The sequence below is a fragment of the Takifugu flavidus genome, chromosome 11, assembly GCF_003711565.1.
Source record: "Takifugu flavidus isolate HTHZ2018 chromosome 11, ASM371156v2, whole genome shotgun sequence".
In the NCBI taxonomy this organism is placed as follows: Eukaryota; Metazoa; Chordata; class Actinopteri; order Tetraodontiformes; family Tetraodontidae; genus Takifugu; species Takifugu flavidus.
The window spans coordinates 9,315,253-9,329,268 of NC_079530.1; the positions used below are offsets into that span (position 1 = coordinate 9,315,253).

Here is a 14,016-nt window from a genome sequence, read left to right on the forward strand (position 1 = left end):
TGTGTAGTGTTCAACATAATATAACTATTTTAGGATATAACTACATTTAAATACGTAGGTTTGAAAAAAGAGTACTCTTATATGTTTCCATAGATTAATAGGTCCTGTAAAAAAAGGCAACCAGTAATCTCAAAAAAGGGGAATCGAGTAAAAATGTTGTTCAAATACATTATTAAAGATAGAAAAACAGGAGAGCATTTTGTTGCTTTTCTTGAGTGAGAGTGAGACATCTTTCAGCATGTAGAGATCTTTGTTAGCTCCTCGGCTGGCCCCGCCCTCACTCCTCGGCTGGCCCCGCCCTCACAGCGCGAAGTTTCCGCCAAGTGGGCGTGGCCACAACTTGCTTTCCTGCCAGAGCTTCGCAGGTTCTCGTCGCTCCACCGGCTCGTCCTTCCAGCTCCGGCCGCCTTCTGCGCTCCTCCTGGCTGATTTTCAAAAAACATGGCGGCGCCACTCAGTGACCAGGAGAAGCGGAAACAGATTAGCGTGCGTGGCATCGCGGGGCTCGAAGACGTTGCGGGGATCAAGCGGGACTTTAACCGTCACCTCCACTTCACCCTGGTCAAGGACCGGAATGTCGCCACGCCCCGGGACTACTACTTCGCCCTGGCCCACGCTGTCCGGGACCACCTGGTGGGCCGCTGGATCCGCTCCCAGCAGTACTACTACGAGAAGGACCCCAAGGTACAGGAAGTAATCAGGAAGTGTAGCGAGCTGCAGAATTACGTGCAGACATTCCCAACTTCGCTGATGATCAGCTGAATGTTTTAAAAAGAATAAAACCTTGTTTCCTGCAGCCATGAAGCTGCAGCAGAACTAATTAATCAAAGTCAATGTTTGCACCGAGTGTAGTGCATAATTAATCAGTGCGTTCATGCAATACCTTAATTAACATGATTTTACTGAGAAAGTGCAACAAATTATTACTGGAGTTTGGAATGACGTAAGAAGTGCTGCGGATCTCACGTCATTATGGGAAGGACAGTGAAACAAATAGTTAAAAAAGGGGCAGAAATTAACGTTTTTAACCTGTTTGACTTGACGTTTCTGCTGAGTCACTGTTGATTAGAAGTAGGAAGAAGGCTAATCAATCAATCAGTTAATTGGCTGCAAAAAATCAGCCACGGACTGTTAAAACTTTATTCCTCAGCAGTTCTAACACTTTATAGTTTGCTTTGGTTTGGATTAAAACATAAAAAGACACTAGATAAATAACGAAAACTGGTGGGGAAAAAATGTTTTGCTCAGCCTGAAAATCAACATTCTGGTTCCTTTTCTGAACAAAGCCTCCATCCTGTTGAGCTCCTCACCTGTGTGTGTGTGTGTGTGTGTGTGTGTGTGTGTGTGTGTGTGTGTGTTCAGAGGGTGTATTACCTCTCTCTGGAGTTCTACATGGGCAGAACGCTGCAGAACACCATGATCAACCTGGGCCTGCAGAACGCCTGTGACGAGGCGCTGTACCAGGTCAGCTGGCTGCCGCCTTCACTGGACAACAGAAGGATGCTGATGCTTTTATTTTGAAAGGCGTGTTTGTTTTGTGCGTGTCTAGTTGGGTCTGGACATGGAGGAGCTGGAGGAAATTGAGGAGGATGCTGGTCTGGGCAACGGAGGACTGGGACGACTGGCTGGTATTTGCTTTAATAAACCGAAATGTTTAGTTTGCCGTACTTTTGCTCGTCCACTCGGGTAGTTAAAAACACATTTGTAATTATTCATTTACAATCCCAACTTTTTAACGCAGCGTGTTTCCTGGACTCCATGGCGACGCTCGGCTTGGCAGCGTACGGCTACGGCATCCGCTACGAGTTTGGTATCTTTAACCAAAAGATCAACAACGGCTGGCAGGTAAGGGACACATCTGGTTACCCTGACAACGAACGGTTGTTAGTAATCAATACCAAAGAAGGTATTTCACCAACAACTGTACGCTGGTACACGCAGCACCAGTGAAGCATCATGGGAAATGAGGAACTGAATAATGGATGACTGGTGCGTTGCTCAGGTGGAGGAGGCCGATGATTGGCTGAGGTATGGGAACCCCTGGGAGAAGGCGCGGCCGGAGTACATGCTGCCGGTTCACTTCTACGGCCGAGTGGAGCGAACGGAGGGCGGCGCCAAGTGGCTCGACACTCAGGCCAGGAGAGGGGGAGGGGCTAATCTGACCCAATCGCTGGCCGCCGATGACAATGTTCCTTGGGCTTTTGTGCACAGGTCGTGTTGGCGATGCCTTACGACACTCCGGTTCCTGGTTACCGCAACAACACGGTGAACACGATGCGACTGTGGTCGGCAAAAGCGCCAAACGACTTCAAATTGCAGAACTGTACGTTTTTTAAAAAAGGGGGTAACGGCGACCTCTGGTGGCGGCTCTGAGGGCAGCAACCTTCATTTGTTACAGCACGTGCGTTTATCTGGAGCTAAATGATCCGTTTACGAGCGTTTTGGTCCCGTTTGTGTCTCAGTTAACGTTGGCGATTACATCGAAGCTGTTCTGGACCGAAACCTGGCGGAGAACATCTCCAGGGTTCTGTACCCCAACGACAACGTAAGACAAATGAGTCTTCACACGTACGGAACACAATAACGGCCCCAGTTACGGCGTTTGAGTCGCCTTTCTCGACCTGTAGTTCTTTGAGGGGAAGGAGCTGCGCCTGAAGCAGGAGTACTTTGTGGTGGCCGCCACGCTGCAGGACATCATCCGGAGGTTCAAGTCCTCCAAGTTTGGCTGCAGAGATCCCATCAGAACCTCCTTTGAAACATTTCCTGACAAAGTGAGGATCTACATTTTCGTCTTATACTTTTCCATTACTAATATTGTTGTTGGCTAAAATTCCTCTGGTTACCTTGATGTTGGCTAATGCTAACTATATTAGCGTGTGGACGGGATGTTTTCACCTTTTCTTCTTCTGTGGTTAAACCTCTAACGACAGGTGGCGATCCAGCTGAACGACACCCACCCGGCTCTGGCCATCCCAGAGCTGATGAGGATCCTGGTGGATGTGGAAGGTCTGGACTGGGACAAGGTGAGACCCCTGAGCAGGTTCTAAGTGGACTTTTGTCCCACGGGAAGGCATCTGAACGCGCGTGTGTGTGTGTGTGTGTGTGGTGTGTGTGTGTGTGTCCAGGCGTGGGACATCACCCGCCAGACGTGCGCGTACACCAACCACACGGTTCTGCCAGAGGCGCTGGAACGTTGGCCGGTGTTCATGTTCGAGAAGCTGCTGCCGCGGCATCTTCTGATCATCTACGACATCAACCAGAGACACCTGGACGTAAGGCCGCCCTCGTCTTCGCGTCCCGCCTCTCAGCGTGCAGACGCGTCCTCTGATGTACTTGTGCTGCGTGTGTCAGGCGATCGCGGCGCGGTTCCCCGGCGACACGGACCGCCTGAGGCGGATGTCCCTCATCGAGGAGGGCCAGCCCAAGCGGATCAACATGGCCCATCTGTGCGTGCTGGGGTCTCACGCCGTCAACGGCGTGGCTCAGATCCACTCCGACATCGTGAAGAAGAGCGTGTGAGTGCGTCTCCCGACCGACCGGGGGAGGGGGGCCCGCTCCCTCCCGGCCCGCGTGGTGGGCCGGTTCTGACCGTTTCTTCTCCGCAGGTTCAAAGACTTCCATGAAATGAACCCAGAGAAGTTCCAGAACAAAACCAACGGCATCACGCCGCGCCGCTGGCTGCTGCTGTGCAACCCCGGCCTGGCTGACGTCATCGTGGAGGTAACGTCACAGCCGCCGTCGCCATGGCAACTTCTCTCTTTGAAGGCTAGCGAGCGCAGCTGTGATCCCAGTAAACAGGAAGGGTCGGCTCAGTTGGACTTTGTGTTCTCGTGTTCTCAGAGGATCGGAGAAGGTTTCCTGACTGACCTCCAACAGCTGAGGAACGTCCTCAAGTTCACCAACGATGACGCGTTCATCCGGGACATCGCTCGGGTTAAAAAGGTACCAGTCCCACCGTCCGGGGGGGTCTCTGAACCCGTCTCTGACCGTCCCCCTCTCTCTCTCTCTCTCTCAGGAGAACAAAATAAAGTTCTCGGCCTTCTTGAATCAGAACTACGACCTCGCCATCGATCCCGACTCCATGTTCGACGTCCAGGTGAAGCGAATCCACGAGTACAAGAGGCAGCTGCTCACCTGTCTGCACGCCGTCACGCTCTACAACCGTGAGATGGCCCGCCGGAACCACCTGCTGCCCCCTGCTGCTCCACATCTAAACCTCTTTGTTTTCAGGAATCAAGCTGGATCCCAGCAGAGAGATCGTCCCCCGGACCGTGATGATCGGAGGAAAGGTGACTCGCCACAACAGTTCTACGTAAAACGTGACTTTTATCTGTTTATTAATAGATTGTTACAGTAAGTAAAAGCAGGCGGGTAAAATAACCGAGCAAAGAAGAGGAAATAAGAGCGGATCTGTACCTTTGCGCCCCCTACAGGCAGCTCCCGGGTATCACACGGCCAAGCTGATCATCAAGCTGGTCACATCCATCGGTCAGGTGATCAACAACGACCTCGCCGTGGGAAACAAGTTGAAAGTGGTTTTTCTGGAGAACTACAGAGTTTCACTGGCTGAGAAAGGTGAGGAGGGCCGGGGGCCGGCGTGGGGGTGTAGATGGGGGCGCTGGACACGGGGGAGGGAGGGAGTGAGGGTTGCTACTCAGGCGTGTCTGTTTTTACCGCCCAGTGATCCCAGCAGCTGACCTGTCCGAGCAGATCTCCACAGCAGGGACGGAAGCTTCCGGAACTGGGAACATGAAGTTCATGCTCAACGGTGCTCTGACTATCGGAACCATGGACGGTGCCACTGTGGAAATGGCCGAAGAGGCGGGCGAGGAGAACCTCTTCATCTTCGGCATGAGGGTGAACGACGTGGAGGAGATGGACAGGAAGGGGTGAGCACATATGACATCACTTCCTGTATTCCTCCTGACGTTTGATGGCATCGCAGGCGTGTTGGCTTCAGCGAACGCACCGGATTTATCGTTTCCCGTTTTCCTCCTGCAGCTACAACGCTCGGGAGTACTACGAGCGTCTGCCGGAGCTGAAACTGGCCATAGATCAGATCCAGAATGGCTTCTTCAGCCCATCAGAACCTCACCTCTTCAAAGACCTGGTCCACATGTTGCTGAACCACGACAGGTTAGCGGAGCCACCGTTAGCTCACAAGTGGAAACGCAAACATAAGCTGACGCCAAACGTCGGATCACGTAAAACCAGTAACGTTTCTATTCATGTGGAATTAAATACAAGCTTCTGCGTCATGTTTCAGGTTCAAGGTGTTTGCAGATTTTGAAGACTACGTCAGGTGTCAGGAGAAAGTCAGCGAGCTCTACAAGGTAAAAGAGTTACTTATTTATATCATAATCCCTTTTGGAGATTTTGATTAAATTGTAATACATCTTTTTTCCTCCCAGAATCCTACCGAGTGGACTAAAATGGTGATCCGCAACATCGCCGCCTCAGGAAAGTTCTCCAGTGACCGGACCATTACCCAGTACGCCCAAGAGATCTGGGGAGTCGAACCGTCCGACGTCACGATCCCACCCCCCAACGAGCCACTGTTCTAGCGACGACACTGGAGAGGCAGCTTAAAACATGATGGAGCAGCTAGCATTAGCCTTCTAAACAACATCCCTGGAGAGACATTTCTTTTAAGATTTAAAGTGGAGTCAAATTAATTCTACACATATTTAGCGATCACTTATTTGTTTACCATCTGGTGCTAATTTCTTAAAGCTTCAGGAAGAACATTAAAACTTGACAGAATGTTTTGGCCTTAAAGGAAATGGAAAAATCGGTTTTCCATTTGTTGTGTGTGTGTTTTTTTTAAATGGCTCTGGTTTTGGTTTGTGTGCTAAAATGTTGAGTTAAGTAACAACACTGACGTTGAAGCGCTTGTTTTAGGGCTTGAGCTGCATTTTTAAATCACTCCTCTTGTGCTAAATACTGATAATGATGATGGTTTTGTGTTCCTATATTTGAAAATCAAACTTTGTACTAATTGTCTAACTTCTTTGGATGCGACACCAAGATAATCATGTTTTGTTGATGCCTACTTCAGAATCTTTAACTTGATCTAATAAAACTCTTTTTAATCTGAACAGGTGTAATAGGGGATGACTACCATGTTAGAGTTAGCTAGCATTAGCAAATAAATCCTAAATACTGTAATTCCTGAAAACAAACCTCACCCACACTAATATTAACAAGCTTTTGTATTATTAAAACTAGCAGATTGATGGAGTCTTGCAGTTTCGTGTCTGTTCCCAGAAATAAATCCATCTAATATTTCTGTAGCTCATTTACTTATAGTGCAGGACAATGTCTAAAATCACAAAGTAAATATTTAATTTACCATTCAAGTCATAACAGGCCATTAAATACAGTCCATCAGGCAAATGTGACAAAAAGATACAAGTAAGATTGCATGACAAACTGACACGATGCTAATAAGAGGAAGGGCTTTTGTCCGTTGTTCAGTTTGGATTAATGACCTTCTACAGTACGCAAAAACACTCCCGATACTTTCAGGGGTAAAGTGAATAACCTGTTGGTTTGGTGGTGTCAGTCTTCAGGCAGGGTGTGTTTAACTCAAGCAAGTGTGGAAATTCAGGTGCGTCCATCTGTCAGTGCGAAGTGCTGAGGAAATCACTGTAACCCAAGACAATTACAAAAACCTTAGAGCCATTCACGGAACCAAAATCTCAACATTCCCTTAATGGTTTAGCTGAGTTAAATACTTAAGTCAACACTGTTAAAAGAAAAAACTATTACATTTAAAATCAAATTTCATGGAGAAATCAGAATGCTGGATCATCTAGTGGAAGCTTAACTTCAGTGACGTGGCAAAAATTAACTTATCTTGAACTTAAGTTATCTCAATTTAGGTAACAACCTATATAGTTGGTAATGTTAACTTATTGTAATTAAGGCAGTGTTGTTAAACTCAGCTTAACTCAACTTATGTGAGACAGCAGCTTTGCCAGCTACCGTAGCTAAATTTAGATTAGCATTATTTGGCAAACAAATACCTGAGGATGTTTGGCAGCTCTGGGCTCCTGTAGATGAACTTGTGCCTGTAGGCCAGGGAGGAGGGAAAAGGGACAAACTGAACCTTGTGACCACTGAGGCTCTTGGACTGGGCGGCCTTGAGGTACAGCTGTGGGAGGAAGAGGATGAGTCCGACGTCCTCTGGTCTGAATTCTGTTTTTGTTCCAAGTGTTTTACCTTTTTGCCGAGATGGAAAGGGACGACGTTGTCATCCTCGGCGTGCAGGATCAACAGGGGGCAAGAGATGTGGTTCACACTGGCGATGACAAACAGCCACAACAGGTCAAATAAACGGCACTTCCTCACGCGGCCAGTAGAGGGCAGAGCGGCAGCTGTCTGGAAGGGTGCGTTCAGGAACTGCAGTAAAATTTGATATGAGTTCTGCGCAGGACTTTGTTCTGACCCTTCAGCCCTCTACTAGAGGTGATTGACTGTAACAGCGTCGCTCACAGGGTTCCCGCTCTCAGTGTCCTATAGATCTATTTTACATGATCACAGATCCTGAAGGATCTAAAAATGACTGATCTGCTGATCAGCAAACGGTTCTTGGTCAGTCCAGAAAGTTTAGAGATACCCTGAATACAGGAATTATTCCTAATTTCTAATAAAAATGTAATTGCTCTGCTCTGCGGGGGTCAGAGGTCACCGTGGAAGATTACGCACTTTTCATCGCTGGCAAAGCGAATGTTGTTGGCCGTGATGGCGTCCAGGAAGAACCAATCAAATCCTGGCAGGTACCTGTACACCTGGAACACACACGCAAACGTAAGATACAAAGATACACCACTGGTGTGTGTGTGTGTTCTTGTACATGTTACACAATGAGGACACCTGGACACGCTCCAGGTTAGAAATGGGCTCAGGTTCAGGTTAGGCAAGGGGCTAAGGGAGGTACATGGTCTATGAAAGTCCTCACAGAGCTACAAACATGAGTGTGTGTGTGTTACTGTGGAGAAGGGGTGGCTCCGGGCCTCTTCTCTGATGTTGGTGAACGGAGATTCTAAGATCAAAGCATCGGGAGGACTTCCTACAAGAAAAGAGCTGCACTATAATCCTGCTCTGTGTGTGTGACTGCGTGTTCTTGGAAGTTCTGCGAGGACCAGCATATGCATGTCAATAAAGCATGAGAAGTGAGTGTTTAGTGAGTGTGTGTGTAAGTGTGTGTGTGTAAGTGTGTGTCAAACCTCGGTCACACAGTCGTCTCACCAGGTTGGTGGCAACTCTGGAAGAACAGACACATTTCAGTAGAAGTGGAGACCAGTTATGTGCTGACTTTAGTGGTTTGTGGGGACATTTTTGGCTTCTGACAGACGGCGTTTTGCTTTTAAACCAGAAAAACATTTAGGGAGTGTGAGTGTGTGTGTGTGTGTGTGTGGTGTGTGTGTGTGTGTCTTACCCCGTCCCCAGAGAATGTCCCCAAATGTAAAGTGATGTTTTGTCGTCCAGTTGATGTTTCAACCAATCATACATGAACAGAGCATCTGACGTCATCCCTCCTTCTGATGGAGCGCCGTCGGAATCCCCCCAACCTGAGTGAGACACACGCACACACACACACACACACACACACACACACACACACACACAGGAGTGATGTTTACAGGTTAACCGCTCCTTCTGATCGGTGACAGATTGTGGAGCCTTGCGTACTCTCAAAACATCCGTGACCTGGTGATGTAATCTGATCAGCGGTTAATCTGATCACCAGTTAATCTGATCACCAGTTAATCTGATCACCGGTTAATCTGACCACCAGCGGTGCGTCCGATCAATGAAATCTTGCTAAATAATCAATGGCCAACATTTCTTACTCACCTTGATAATCAAACGTAACTACGTGGTGCCCCAATAAACTGAGGACCTGAAGGGAGACAGACAGTGTGGTGGTCACAGCAAAAACAGCAGCTTCACCAGCATGAATGTGTGTGTGTGTGTGTGTGTGTGTGTGTGTGAGAGAGAGAGAGAGAAAGAGAGAGAGAGAGAGAGGGAGAAACTTTACTTTGTACAGTTGAACTCTGTGGTCTCCACCTCTGCAGAGATACAACAAAAATGCAAAATAAGTTAAACAAGACACTGACCTGTGATCTGTGTGTGTGTGTGTGTGTGTGTGTGTGTGTGTGTAGACTCACCTGGTCCCTGCATTTCCATGAAGATAAAGGATTACAGGGTGGGTGGAACTGAACATGGAGCGGTACCAGTCACCTTGTTTTCCCTGAGCTTCCCTCCACATGTGAGCTGGAACTGTGTGCCTGGAAAAGCACACACACACACACAGTCCTCACTTTGCTAGTAGAATAAGTATTTAGGCACTCAATAAGTAGCAAAAACACACAATGTGTGTGTGTGTGTGTTGGCATTTTACCAGACTCCTATCTTGATCCCGACCTCTGGCTCCAGGTAGAGGTTGTGGGTGTGGTTTAGACCCAGGTCCAGGGGCCTCTTCAGGTCGATGAAGTAGGGCACCCTGACTGTGGGGGAGGGGCACGGGTGTCATAACCTGTTATCTCCTATTACAGCAGCTGTCAATCACAGTCTGTCCTGATCCGACATTTCGCCCCAAAACTGCTGAAGATCCGTTTAAAACTGATGCCTCAAAGATGAAAGAAAACAGAAGCTGGAAACAAACTAAATGGGTTCGTTTGAAGCCAAATCCTCTAAAAGCTGATGACGAGTTTTCAGTTCTGGAGCTTCTTCTTGCTTTTCGGCTTTGTGAACTCACCAAAATTGAGGAAGACGAGTTTGGCCTGGATGGAGGGACACAGTTTGACAATAACGGGGACGGAGACGTAGACCACCAACAGCCACAGCATCAACCTCTTCAGCCTCCCCAGGAGAGTCAACCTGAGGAGAGACCAGTCAGTCGGACCAGAGCCAGACCTGGACCTGCGGTCCGAAACGTGGTCATCGTGACAGAAGGTTGGTGTTTGTAACCGGAGCTGAAGCTGGGTCACATGACCTGCAGCTCTATAGACCTAAATGATTAATGCGAACACGGCAGAGCTGCATCTGGTTTTAGGAGCCCGGTGAACGCCACCGTCTGGATGCAATATCAATGGATGTCAGACAGAAAAGACCCTGCTCTACTTTTTATGCTGAGCCAGATGAGCCGAAAGTGACTTCTTCTTTCACTAATAAGCTAAAGAGACAACAGGAAACAGACAAAGGTCACTTCCTGTCTGGCCTGTTTTGAACAAAATCAGGAAGACTGATTGAGGGCACGGCTCAGCAGGTATAAAACACTCCAGGGAGTGACTTTAAATCCACCAACGCCCACATTTATTCATAATAATCAATCAGCATCATTTTGTCTTTCAGCAGGAAAGTTTTAAGGCTAAAAACACACTTTTACACATATAAAAAACACCACAAATGTGTGCTCGGAGGAACGTGCCACACCTAGGATTTAGCTGATGGATGTCGGAGCCTAGCAGAGCAATACAGGAACCACACGGGCCGACCCGTTTTCTCCCTCTAAAACCTGTGGTTTAATTGGATCTTCAGTGTTCTGGGACTCAAGGTGACCTCACCTGACCTTCAGGGGTCTCTGATTGGTGTGTGGTGATTAACCTCTGTGCTGTTCACTCACACTGTTGCCGCACTTGGAGTGCACCCACCAGTTCAGGTGACGCTGATGTCAGTCGGTCAAAGTGCTGAAAGATTCTGGTCTGACAGGCTCACCAGTCTCAATGTGGCCAGTCAAACCAGTCCATCATGATCTGTTCTTTCAGTGGGTTACGATTTAATGACTAAATTAAAATTCCTCTGGTTTTGGACATACATTTTATCATTAACATTAATTTAATATTTGATAAAGTCACAGCGAAGATTTTAAACAAACTATTTCTGCAGATTTACATTATAAATATGCAGTTTCAGTGTTATTATAGTCCTTAGCATTATCTCTGTGAAAGAAGGTAACTTTAATCTATCCTAACTTTAATCTTTTGCTCATCCGGTGATAATCACGACTTTCTATTAGAAACAAATGACTTGAACCCGAATGTCCTTCACCCTGTTTGAATTTTAACATCAAAGCGGTTATTTCCTCTGTCCCGGCGTGACTCTCACCTCCTGAACGGTTTCATGGCGTGCACCTCAGCTCCGGGGCCCTGCCGGTCGTCAGCTAAGGGCCCCGCAGTTACCCTGACAGTGCGCTGTTTCAAGTCCGGGTCGTCCTCCAGCAAAGAACCACTATCAGGCTGCTCAGTCGGTGAGTTATTCCGCTTTCGCATCACTGGAAACGATAAAGGACAGGATAAGAAAGGAATGTCAGCGGGGAGTTGGCTGTTAGCCGGATGGGTGATGGAAACTGAGCCGCTCAGGACAGCGCTGCGTCCCCGCAGTGACTCCAACGCAGCCAGCTCTGAGGAGAGCCGCTAACCTGTCTCAGCCAATCGCAGCACAGAAACAACCCCACGTGATCAGATATGCTGCGTCCACGACTACCGGTGAGCGTCGGAACAATGACAACCAAAACAAAAGTAGAGCATGATGCCTTCAGGGCAATGTCGTAAATGCTACAGTTCTGACTTTTCTCAAGAGAATGAAAACAAACACACAAACGAACTGCACTGAAATCGGAAACAAAAATGATACAATAGAAATGTACTGCTCTAGTTTAATATATTTACAGCACTTGAAATGTTAACATGACAGACATCAGTTTGATCTAAAATAACATTAAAAAATAGCGATTGTCTGTGAACGCAACATCTTCACTTTACTAAAAATAAAGTTACAATGTAGTTTGTTTTCAAGATGTTTGGTTTGATTTTAACAGATTTATTAAACTTGTCTGACGTCAGACGGTTGTGTGTACAGAAACAAATATTTACCATTTCGGGGTCGGTCTTTTCCCGGCTAACAGGAATGCAGCATTTGGGCAAACGACAGAAATAGCAAGGACGATAATCTGATTAAAACGACCAACGCGAGCAAAACTTTAAGGACGACGCTCGCTGAAGAAAAATGAGGCCGCAATCAGTTTTTGACCTCCTCTCTAACGTCACTATAAAGTGCCCCGACGGGTTTATTTTGAACAGGAAAATGTGCCCATTTTTTAAAGGATAACAGCGAAACGCCCTAGCGAAAAAACCTCGCATTTCCACCACACTGTCACCGTTAATAACACGTTTTCCTTATTTGATCTTTATGACAATAGCCCCGACTACAACTGCGGCAAACACCTATAGATATAAGTACTCGTATCTTTACATATAAACATTTAACGGTATTTTTTGTCCCAATGGGGCTGCCGTCGGTTTTTGTCACGTGATCACAACAGGAAATGGAAGTTTTCCCGCGAAATTAAAGTCGAACCGAGTCTTCAGGTTTTGTCATAATTAATATTCACAGTTTCGGGATGTTCTGCGAGAAATCCATCGAGTTAATCCGAGAACTGCACCGGATGAGCGACGGACAGTTGCCTGCGTTTAATGTCAGTTACTCTGTATTTGAACTCGAACGATTCCAGAACTCAATTTTTGAGGAAAACTCAGCACGAATTTTGTATTTGTGTCGTAACAATGCTGATAACATTACTTCTGCAAAGCTCTTACGCAAGTCTTATTTCTTAGGAAGACACACTCCGGCAGGTTCTGCAGGAAATGGAAGCTCTTTTCGAACAGAACCAAACTGACGTGTGAGGTTTTGATTTATATTATTGGAGTTACATTTGTGCCTATTTTAAGTGTTTCTGTACATGAAACATGCAAATATTCCCTTTTCACAGGGTGATTTGGCTTAATTGTCTCCCATCTCCACGGCAACAAAAGTCTTCAAAGAAAACTAATTTGTTCTACTTTTTCCAACCAGTAATGAAGCGAAGGCCGGCCGAACTGAGCTTATTCCCTCCATCAAACTGCGCCATTGCTGCCTGCTGAGGAACCAGCGCTGCGTTGTTGCCTACCTGTAAGCACCACCTCACCTGTGCTTCACCTGTGTCTCCACAACTGTCCAACCATAATTTGATGTGTGTATCAGATACGACCGCCTGCTGAGGATCAGGGCGCTGCGCTGGGAGTACGGCAGCGTGCTGCCTGCCAACATCCGCTTCCACATGTGTGCAGAGGAGGTGACGTTGCTTCTAGACACAAACTTGATCTAATTTTATCCTAAAGCCTCCTCACATTGATTATTTCAGACTATTGGTAAGGACAGGTGGACGCCGGCACTGTTGGGTGTTTGAGCAGGCGTAGCTATGCTAGGAGGATTAACATGTTTGGAGACATCAAGATGTTTCAAGCGACTGTTTTCTGTGTGTTGTGTGCGTGACAGCTGCAGTGGTTCAATCAATATAAAAAGTCTCTCGCAAACTTCATGCGCTCTGTGGGTGGAGGCGACGGCCTGGACATCACGCAGGACATGAAGCCTCCCAAGAGTCTTTACATTGAGGTCAGTACCTGCCTCTAATCTGACCCAGGGGCCTTTGCACACTTGGAGCCACTGTCATTTTTTTTTTCTCCTACGGTCGCCTGGTGATGGTGTCATCTCGCCCCCCAGGTGAGATGTTTGAAGGACCATGGTGAGTTTGAGATCGACGACGGGACAGTGATTCTGCTCAAAAAAAACAGTCAGGTCAGAACAGGAAGCCACTTCTTCCACTGCCCCCTGGGGCAAATGCAAAGCTCTAACACCCTCCTCTCCCCACAGCACTTCCTGCCACGGTGGAAATGCGAGCAGCTGATTCGCCAGGGTGTCCTGGAGCACGTCCTGTCATGAGTTCACCAATCAGTCTGGTTTACATCTTAAAAGCTCTTGTTGTCCCTGATCATTACTGTTTGAACATTTGTGCTGATTGTGATTAAATTTTGTGTTCAAATCGTGTTACATTTTAATTAGAAATCTAGAGGGAAAAGGCAGTTTGAGAGCACCGACCTTCACCCAACAAGAAATTTTCCCAGATATTGTTACGAGTATATATAATGTATAGAGAGTAGTAAAACAATTTTAGCTGTACTTTATGATCAA

General features: G+C 47.2%; 3 protein-coding genes across 5 annotated transcripts; 2 read left to right on the plus strand and 1 right to left on the minus strand.

Annotated features, from left to right (window-relative positions):
- The first annotated feature begins 113 nt into the window (after positions 1 to 113).
- Positions 114 to 6,098, plus strand: pygb (phosphorylase, glycogen; brain). Its single transcript, XM_057047459.1, has 20 exons — positions 114 to 684; positions 1,363 to 1,464; positions 1,550 to 1,628; positions 1,742 to 1,845; positions 2,003 to 2,134; positions 2,212 to 2,323; positions 2,463 to 2,545; positions 2,628 to 2,771; positions 2,931 to 3,023; positions 3,126 to 3,272; positions 3,352 to 3,515; positions 3,606 to 3,720; positions 3,841 to 3,942; positions 4,016 to 4,163; positions 4,231 to 4,289; positions 4,434 to 4,575; positions 4,682 to 4,889; positions 5,002 to 5,136; positions 5,267 to 5,333; positions 5,412 to 6,098. The coding sequence occupies exons 1-20, from the start codon at positions 442 to 444 to the stop codon at positions 5,562 to 5,564; spliced, it is 2,532 nt and encodes an 843-aa protein (XP_056903439.1). The 5' UTR covers positions 114 to 441; the 3' UTR covers positions 5,565 to 6,098.
- Positions 6,099 to 6,323: 225 nt separating this feature from the next.
- Positions 6,324 to 12,163, minus strand: abhd12 (abhydrolase domain containing 12, lysophospholipase). 2 transcript variants are annotated; one of them, XM_057047466.1, is made up of 14 exons: positions 11,883 to 12,163; positions 11,116 to 11,281; positions 9,767 to 9,888; positions 9,410 to 9,515; positions 9,177 to 9,296; positions 9,047 to 9,077; positions 8,863 to 8,908; positions 8,444 to 8,576; positions 8,232 to 8,269; positions 7,995 to 8,074; positions 7,711 to 7,793; positions 7,225 to 7,303; positions 7,029 to 7,156; positions 6,324 to 6,648 (listed from the first exon to the last, which is right to left on the minus strand). In XM_057047466.1, the coding sequence occupies exons 2-14, from the start codon at positions 11,277 to 11,279 to the stop codon at positions 6,624 to 6,626; spliced, it is 1,155 nt and encodes a 384-aa protein (XP_056903446.1). In that variant the 5' UTR covers positions 11,280 to 11,281; positions 11,883 to 12,163; the 3' UTR covers positions 6,324 to 6,623. The 2 variants fall into 2 exon arrangements, with proteins under 2 accessions (XP_056903446.1, XP_056903445.1); XM_057047465.1 differs by lacking the exon at positions 11,883 to 12,163 and having other exon boundaries at positions 11,116 to 11,416.
- A 100-nt stretch (positions 12,164 to 12,263) lies between these two features.
- Positions 12,264 to 13,867, plus strand: gins1 (GINS complex subunit 1 (Psf1 homolog)). Of its 2 annotated transcripts, XM_057047472.1 has the most exons (7): positions 12,264 to 12,484; positions 12,624 to 12,688; positions 12,862 to 12,957; positions 13,030 to 13,120; positions 13,324 to 13,440; positions 13,549 to 13,623; positions 13,699 to 13,867. In XM_057047472.1, exons 1-7 carry the CDS (start codon positions 12,410 to 12,412, stop codon positions 13,765 to 13,767), a joined length of 588 nt encoding a protein of 195 aa, XP_056903452.1. In that variant the 5' UTR covers positions 12,264 to 12,409; the 3' UTR covers positions 13,768 to 13,867. The 2 variants fall into 2 exon arrangements, with proteins under 2 accessions (XP_056903452.1, XP_056903451.1); XM_057047471.1 differs by having other exon boundaries at positions 13,549 to 13,867.
- Positions 13,868 to 14,016: the final 149 nt, after the last annotated feature.